The sequence below is a fragment of the Saccostrea cucullata genome, unplaced genomic scaffold (assembly GCF_032062105.1).
Source record: "Saccostrea cucullata isolate Sc308-1 unplaced genomic scaffold, CSIRO_AGI_Scuc_v1 ctg5125, whole genome shotgun sequence".
Taxonomy (NCBI): Eukaryota; Metazoa; Mollusca; class Bivalvia; order Ostreida; family Ostreidae; genus Saccostrea; species Saccostrea cuccullata.
In genome coordinates, this window is record NW_026930384.1 from 32,631 (window position 1) to 42,243 (window position 9,613).

The following is a 9,613-nucleotide window of genomic DNA, read 5'->3' on the forward strand; positions in this document are numbered from 1 at the left end:
AAAAAGTGGGAGGGGACAGGCCCCCCTTGGCCCCTCTGGTTGTTACGTGCCTGAAATTGTAATGAAGCGCCGGATCATTGTTTTGAAGTTCACATCATCGGTAAAGTGTATGTTGTAGAATTTTTTTTTTCAAACCTGATTTCCGTATTTTTTTTTTCAATCAAAGATGTCATTTTCAGAGGATCATAATAAGTTGACATTTGGAAGCTGTTCACCCCTTTCTTAGTGTAGACCTATCTCAATTTACTCTGCGATTGTATTTAATCACTGCTTATTTACGAACTCTTAATAATATTGTCTGTTGACTTTCTTTTTATCTCTGTTAAATAACCTTTTATAAAGCCATTTCATAAAAGCATATGATTTTAATTTTTTTCTTCATTTTTTTCAATCAGGAATGAAAGAAATTTCGACATTTTTATTTTACCCACCCTGTCATAAACTGACTATAAGAATGAAATGTTAAATAGGATTTTTAAAAAAAAATTTAACTACGTTTTTTTTTTTTTATATAATCCTACAATCATAATTAATTTGTAGCTTTATTAATTCTATTGGGAGGGGGTTATGGTGTATACACATCACTCGGAGCTCCTTGGATGGCTCGTATACCTGTTTGAATGGAGTGTAGCGGAGTAAGCCGAGGATTGCCGGTTGTGCACATTATGCCAAAATGATCTTTCTATCACAGATAATTGAAGTTTTTGCTTACAGTCACGTTTTGAAATATCTACCGAGAACAGTGTGTGTATTTACATTGAAAATTGATTGAATTTTCAGGTATGAGGCCCATTTCACACCGTCTATAGTTCTATACATCAATTTTCTTGTTCTCATTGACATTGAATACAAATTTAATTGATTATTTAATTTACATAAATGTAACTGTGTATCAACTTCTATATTACAGTAATGTTTAGATTAGACATCTACAAGGTAGAATTACGATCATCCGGGACCCTTGACTTGTTCAAAATTGAATTAAATATTGCATGAAACAACGTACAAACACAAACACGTGAATAATGTGACACATAAAACAAATTATACATATCGATTATATTCTAACAATTTTAGTAAACTCACTAAACTCTGAAAGTCGAATTTAACATCTGACTTTAACTTGATTGTGTTGCATCAAGTCTAGATATATACGTAACCTTTTTTTTTTTAAATTTATTTATTTATTTTTAATTTTTTTTTTTATTTTAAAGTCATGCATCCAGTTTTACTGGAGGATCCGGAGGTGGGGTCATCTGTTAAAAAAAATCATTGCAAAACATAAAAAAATACTATGAAAAAATATTCTAAAACTTAAAACGTGTAGAAAAAAGAGTGGGTTCCCACAACAAATGAAAAAAATGAAGGCAAAATTAAAATCAGTAGGGACTAACATTATTCACGCTATCAGCTGTTAAGGCCTTTATATGTTTAATTTTTTTTTTGGGGGGGGGGGGGGGGTAAATAGGTAATGTGTCAAATTATGTTTTTATTAAATATATTTTTTAAAATAATGATTTAAAATGCTACTTGTGAATATTTTCTATCGTTTTACTCACATACCAATCAATAGTATGCAAACGATTTGCTTCCTCGGGTTCCGCATCGTTTGTGGTCGATTCTTCTTCGTCTGACGGTTCACTAGCGTAGGGCTCAAAACGAGAGGGTTCTACTCCCACATTTTCTGTATTATTGTACGGCAATGAATCCTCATCAAAACTTGACGATCCACAAGAAAGTTCTAACGATTCTTCCTCTAATGAACCATCAGAATTATCCGAAACAGCGTTTCTGTCTATCACTTGAGGGAAGCGAGACACACTTGTGACGTCATTTAACTTGATTGCATTTAAACCGGAAGTGACATTGTCAAGGATTATCGATCGTTTTCACAGGTGCAAATGCAGACGTTCAACATTGATTATCTTTGAAACGGCGGGGCCGATTTTAGTCGGATTTTCGCCAAAATGTTTTATGAAGCAGGTTTAGTGAATAACGTTGATGAGTAAAAGTACCGTGGCCTATCTTTTATCTTTCAGCAATAAAATCATATTGTGACATTTACGTATAAATCAAAATAATATTGTCATCAAGTCCGTGTCCAATTAATATTAATATTTTTATTCAAGTTTTGCTTACAGGAAGTTATTATTTTAGTCGATAAATCGAAAGCATTTTCTATTCCTGGTATTAATTTAAAGCATTTCCTTATATGGTAAAATACATTCTAAAAATAAAATTAAAATTCTTTTAAAATAGAAATCATGAACACCCGTAGAGTACCTAGGTACATTGCTGAAACCAAGGTTCCACCTAGAAATAAAATATTTGAACAAAGATTTTAACGAAAGGGACTGATGGTTTCTCTACAAACAATTCAATTTACGTAAACATTCTACTTTGTCAATAAATGAAAAAGGTTAAGATAACGAACAGTCATCCACATGTATCAAAACAAGATCTATTACCAATACAAACTGGGAAGATCAAAGTAGGAATAAACTCTAGAAAAGATTAACAGTCATATTCATAGCCCATCATTGAGTACGCATTTCCATAGACTGGATTCAGAAACTAAAAACAGTCTTTCCATATGGATTTAAATGTCAGAAGTGGATTCGAAACAATTAAGTTCAGAGTGTTCTGATATAAATGTGATGGAAGTTTTAAACTACGCACAAAAAGACATGGGCATCGGCCGTTCTATAAACATATTACACACGAGGTTTTCTTCATCACTGTTGCAACAAACTTCACTCTGTCTCTTTCATAATATAATATGCTATTTATTAAAAAGAAAAATTATCTGGATTCATCGACAAAAGAATACTAGTAAAGGGTTGTATCATAGTTTTATGAATATTGAAAATCAACAGCTATTTTAAGTTTCGCGGATTATGAATTTGCTAAAAACATGTATGTTTATTAAACCAATAATTTCCAAACAAGGTATGGACGTTAACATCAGTTATGTTTTAAACACAAATTAGCCAGGTCTGTTTTCCACCATATTTCAAATATAATTTCACAACTTGTATTTTAGTTGAAAATTGTGCCTCAAATATTGTTTCCAAACACAGGATATATGAACCTGACTTTATTTCAAAGATGATGAAAAGATGATAAAAAAATCTTTCATGAAAAGAAATCACTTTAATTCTATTTTTTGCACATGAATAAAACCAATAAAATCTCACTAAGTATTCATCTTTTGAATCATCATAATATGGTTTATTGCTAAGTGAAAATGAAAATGTTATTATCTATATTTACTCTGTCATTTTTAGTGTGTAATAGATTTCCTATGTTTTATTAGAACAGTTCTATGGTCGATGCATTGATCTTGTCAGCAAATACAATTTATCATTGAGTTGTTGCTGACTGACGTTTTTCAGACTAATTGTTAGTCCATTATTAATACACTGAATTGGCGACGGATTTTTCCGTTTTTTTCTGATCATGACCAGGAGAACACGGCGGGTGTGACCATTTAGTAGGGAATGGTACTCCCCTATGGCACCTGATCCCACCTCTGATGTTTCAGAGGTCCGTGTTTGCTCTGCTCCTATTTTGTATTGTTTTATGGACGTTTGATATTAATAATTCTTAAGAAGGAACGATCACATTACGTTCAAGCACAATCAATGACAGATCATACGAACAAAAAAAAATTGATGCCTGGGTGTTTATATATTTCTGGGTTTATTTTTGTTGCAAATGATACAACTTATAATTTTCAAAAATTTTAAGATCTTGTAAACGTTCTATGATGTTCAAAATTTCACCTTTCTGTAACGATTCTTACCAATCCATACAATTATGTTTCAATTCAAATTCCATTTTTGTGTAAATTTGAATAAAAATAGTGAAAACATACGTGCTTAAACGTATTCATTTTACTCATCGAAACATAACTCAGGTTGTTATTTGCAATAGCTATGACAAAATTTTGTTTGTAATATATATCCTTAAACTTAATTATTAAGTTAATTACATTTAAGATTAGCGTCTTAAATCAAAACCTTGTGATGTACAACAACCGAGGTTTGTAGAAAATTGAAAAATACAGATAAAAAATAAACTGAATGAATGCTATAAAACTAAGAGCAATAATGCTAGAAAGGAGTGCGTTTGAATTTCTGTATCTTCCCGTAGACGTGCAGTTGTCTTCCCTACCTGAAGAGAAAAAAAATAATTCTTTTATCGAAAATTCCTTGTTTTAAATTATCGCCTTAAAACTAGTTTTTAAGGATAAAGAAATAGTAATACACGCATATGTATACTTTGGAACAGTGTCACCCTCTGGTAAAATTTATCTTCTGCTTGGGTTCGCGCATTTTATGGAGTGTTGCAAACGGAATATAGAACATATGGAATTCTCATAACAGACTTATACTCCTTATCTTTAGTTTAATATTGTGTGTTTCTCTAAATTTCTACAAATATCTAGATAAAGGAAAGAAGATGGGCGAACAAGGCGGGCATAATGCCTATAGCGTCAGATATTAAGAAATCATATTAGATATGTGAAATGGTTATTTAAATTAACTTATAATTATTGAAATTTTAGAAATTATGAGAAAAAAAATTTTCTGAGAGAGAAAAAAATCTCGTAAAAATTTTTCTATCATAAAATTATTAGATGGGATTCGAACCCCCTAAGCAATAAAAATCCGACGTATCAATAGCATACTGCTTTGAGACTAACGCGTTAACCACTATGCTATACCGCTTATGGAGATTCAAGGCATTTAAATCTTATTTGTGATATGACCCGCGACTTAATGGACTTGAAGTATTTCTCGGAAAGATGCTAATGTTGTGTCATAAAAGTGCACTTTTAAGGTATAGTGGGTCCTCTCTCCATTTTTTTTGAAAACCAATAAATGTGTATTTAATTGCACACTTTTAGGATCATCTTTCAAAACAATGGAGAGAAGACTCACCCATATTGAAAATTTTTGTTTAAGTATGGGAAAATGATCGTTTTTGTTCTTTTTAGTATGTGTAAGCTTTTTCATAGGCAAAAATTTTAAGTCTTTGTGAGATTGTTCTAAATTGTAGAGATTTTACATAAAGTATACTATAATTTTCGATGAAATATCAAATAAAATTTGGATTTAATTGAGATTAAAATTTTCACTTCTTATCTGTCGGACTATAGGCATTCTGCACGCCTTATACGCCCATCTTCTTTATGTAAGAGTTTACAATAGTTCTCAGACAGCTCAAAACTTCATTGTTATTTGATACCACCTGCACATCACTCACAATACCTCTAATACATAACATCTTATTGGGGATCCTTACCTTCATTGTAAAACATTTCGTTTCCCTCACCTCCACAACCAGTAACAAAATCACACTGTTCTTCTCTGCATTTACATTCTGACTTGCAATTTTCACCATAATGTGGATATGAGCAATTTCGTTGACATGACTCTCCTACGAAACCGAGTGGACACTCTAGAAAAAAAAGACAACGTATGGAATATCATTGGAAAATGCAATAAAGGCTATACTTATTATTTATATTTTGAAATTTTAAACAAAATTCCTTATCTTACCATCATTTTAAACAAGCATTTTAATCGTAGAATTTCCTTGCAGAGCAAATTATTTAAATTTCCCATTTTGCGATAAAACCAATTTTCAACAGTGTCTATAAGATTTGGAATCGACTGAATTGACAAAGTGAAACAAGATTTAAAGTATTGATTTAGAGGTACCCTTATTTTATAACCCGAATTTTTAGATACGCTACATATATACAATATAGATATGTCTATACCTTTGCATCCATTTATGTGATCACAAAGTTGCTGAACACATAAACACGCTGACTGGCAACCATCTCCATAGTTTGGGTATCGACAGGGTAATTCACATTCGGGTCCAAAATATCCTACACTACAACCTTAAATAATAAAAATTATTTTATGAAGAATAGATCACCTTGATATTTCTATCTACTCTTTTCATTTGTTGAGAGAGAGAGAGAGAGAGAGAGAGAGAGAGAGAGAGAGAGAGAGAGAGAGAGAGAGAGAGAGATTTTCCATTGAAGGTACGTACCTGAAATGTTCTTCAAAAATATAATTTCAGTTGAAGACATCAGTAAAAGTTGCAATAGTAACATAATGTTTCGGAAAATTGCTTTAAACATAGTGTGCATCTTTGTTGCTTGTATGATAGATATTTTTAAGGGAATATATTTAGAAGCACTCCAGCTGCAAATGATCGCGATATCTTAATATGTAGTGTTAAGCATGCATTTTAACTTCCTGCTCAATTTCAAATCTGGAAACTACAATAAATATTATTAAAAAAATAATATCAGTTTAATATTTATATATCAATCAAAATAAAACAGGAAGAAAGGCAATGCTGCAGCTGCAGGAATTTATTTCGGAAATAATGTTTTACCCATCGTATAATAATAACACAATATCCATGAAAGAGTATCACCATCCGAATTCCTCATTTACACTTTCAAAGGAGATGCACTGCAGTTTTTATTACCACAGTTAACTTCGATAATGTATCTTCATAACCAAATATAGCATGTTTTGCTTTTGTTTCTTTAATCTCCGTGAACTACGACAAAACTCTGATCGCCGAGCGGAAAACTTAACAGCTACCATTGCGAAAATGTGAAGATAGACAACATTAGCTGAAATGTCAATAAAACAAATCACCTTTCACTGCTAATTTTGCGGGCGTTGACCATTGATCTTCATTAATTTGACCTATTTTTTGAAAAAAAAAATTACCTCTAGTAATATGTTTAAAATATTTATACTAGGGCTTCTTTTTCTTACTGGTCATCTACCTGACTTGCATTTTAGAAACTTACATCTTCGCTCTCATAGGAAAATATTAACATTAAGTGTAATTTTTTTAAGAATCGCAAGAAACTTTCATTAAAAAATGATTTCTTGTGCATGAATAATTTCAGGGGAAAGGTCGAGTTTATAAGTGTTCTCTGAAGCTTTTGTGAATTATGACAATTAAATATCAAAAATTGGAACTAAATTATAATATGCAAACATAAATCAGAGGGTATTACAATATAGTAAATCAAAGTATCATAGTTTTTACTTTTGAAGGTAAAAGTTCAATGTTTTTCACTTAGTGAATAAAATATTTTTATCAAGATTTTTTTTTTAACATTAAATCAAGTTTAAAAGTTCTCACATATATAAGTCGAAGTTTAAAAATTCGTTTTTTTAAGTAAATTAAAAATCCAATTTATTTAAAAAAGATATTTTTGTAAGAACGACCGCTATTTTGATCTAAAATTCCTTCTATTCTATTTGTTTGTATGCTTTTGATATACAAATGTGTTTCATAGAAATTTTAGTCACAACCATTACTTTCGTAAATAAGGTCCAAAAACATTAGCTGCTTAAAATTTTATTTCAAAAAACGTGTCAATTAATTTCCGTATTATTTTAACATGCTAAAAATTGTTAAAACCATAATTATAATATTGCATCCATTATTTTGCACCTGTCTTATAAGGATTAGTTTTGAATATATATGCATAATTTGCCATTTTTAAAATAAATTATACTTTTATTTTCGTTTTATCTCATGATAAAAAAAAATGCCTTTTTCGCAACTTCTGCTTTCAATACGTTCATATTTTAGTTTTTTTCAAAGAAAAGTTTAAAAAAAAGAAGAGATCAGATAACCTTGACACATTCTGCAAAATCGAATCGTATGATAAGTATATAATATTTCCTTTGTATCGGGAGCTTAGCGTTTGGAATTCTGTTGAAAGTGTCTGTCGACGAACTGCATGTTGCCCGCTTTACCTGCAAAAACATTTTACCTGAAGATAAATTGCTAAAATAAATCTTCGAAAGACAAGGAAATTATTCAAAGTAATATTTAACATGTTTTAAATATGAATAGATATATATAGAGGTATACCTTTAACTTTGAGTAAAAATCTTCTGTCAACAATTCTCGTCTGATTGGATTACCGATTTTTATAACGTCTTGGGAAGGGGATTTATTATAAAATACAAAATGCTGAGATTCGAAATACATATTTCTTATCGCTTGAAAAATAGTCTTTCTGATGCCATATGCCAGAAACTCCCCAAATAATGAGAAAATATATTTCAAATGCTGACTGACGTTTTTCATACTTATTTTAAGGCAATTATATATACACTGGATTGTAGACGGACTTAAGCGTTATTTCCTGATCATGACAAGGAACATACGGCGGATGTGACCGGTCTGCAAGGGTTGCTCTCTGCTCCATAGTACCTGATCTCACCTTTGATGTTTTTGGAGGTCCATGTTTGCTCTGCTTCAATTTTGTTTTGTGAAATAACTAACAGTATTCAAGCTCCTCAAAAATTCATTAAACAATGCAAAAAAGGAGCAGAGCAATGAACTGTTGAGCTTCATTACAGTTTATTATCTTCATATATGAAGGATATGGAGATAAGATAACAGTATTCAACATCAAAGTCCATTAAACAATACAAAATAGGATCAGAGCAAACACAGACCTCCAGAATATCAGTGGTGGGATCAGGTACCATGGAGGAGTGAGCATCCGCTCCTGACTTGTCACACCAGTCTCGTGCTCCTTGTCATGATCAGGAAACAAAGAAAAAAAATCCCGTCGTCAATTCAGTGTATAAATAATGGACAAACAATTAGTATGAAAAACGTCAATCAGATTTTGACTCAATGGTAAATTGTATTTGCTGGCAAGGTCATTGTATCGACCATCGAACTTACAAAATGATGACTTTAAACGAGCCTGCTGTAATTCTTATTTCATCAACTTGTTTTTCAATAATTTACCTCGCTGCAGAAATTGTTCATACGTAGAGGATGCTCTTGCTTATCGAATCAGCTGAGATATGCAAAGTGCGTATTCAGGTGTTGAGGATATATTGTGGCATATGTAAGGGAAATTAACGATAGAAAAGTTAAAGTCATCATGTTTATCATAGAACTTGGTTGTTAGATTATAATTAACGTCTTTTTCAAGTTGGTATCTTTTATCTCAAGCTCACCATGATATACCATATCGACATAAGAATGGAAAAAAACATTGTTAATTGACAGTAGGTTGTCATTACAGTGGACTTGAGATATCCGGACCTCAGATATCCGGATGCTTCAGTATCCGGACAATTTTTCATCGGAACGGAATTTTTAAATGTTATATTGTTTTGTTTAACTGGTGATTCAGGTATCCTGACGCTTCATATATCCGGATAAATTGACAAGGAACCAAAGCATCCGGATAAATGAGTCTCCACTGTATATCTAATTGTCGAGTTGAAGGGCACATCAATTTGTTTTCTTTTTAAGCATTAAATTTTGCACAAATTCTGCTTCATATGAATACAAAAGTAGGTCTGCTAATACCGGGGCGCAATTGGTACCCATGGAGATTCCAATGCATTGTTGGAAGACCGGGTCTTCAAAAACAACATAGCTATTGCCAATCAGAAACTTAAGGATCTTTTTGATGTCGACTTCAGAGTAACTGTGTGTACAATCAGAATGCTTTTTAACAAAATAATTTAGCAAATGACCTTTGACAATGTAAGTAAATTTTCGAGTTATATTTTTATTG

At 31.5% G+C, this 9,613-nt stretch overlaps 1 protein-coding gene across 1 annotated transcript; it reads right to left on the bottom strand.

Moving 5' to 3' along the window:
• Positions 1–3,913: 3,913 nt before the first annotated feature.
• LOC134228372 (multiple epidermal growth factor-like domains protein 10) lies at positions 3,914–6,427 on the bottom strand. The gene is made up of 4 exons (XM_062710030.1): positions 6,424–6,427; positions 5,792–5,917; positions 5,311–5,466; positions 3,914–4,176 (listed from the first exon to the last, which is right to left on the bottom strand). Exons 1-4 carry the CDS (start codon positions 6,425–6,427, stop codon positions 4,016–4,018), a joined length of 447 nt encoding a protein of 148 aa, XP_062566014.1. The 3' UTR covers positions 3,914–4,015.
• Between the last annotated feature and the right edge of the window lie 3,186 nt (positions 6,428–9,613).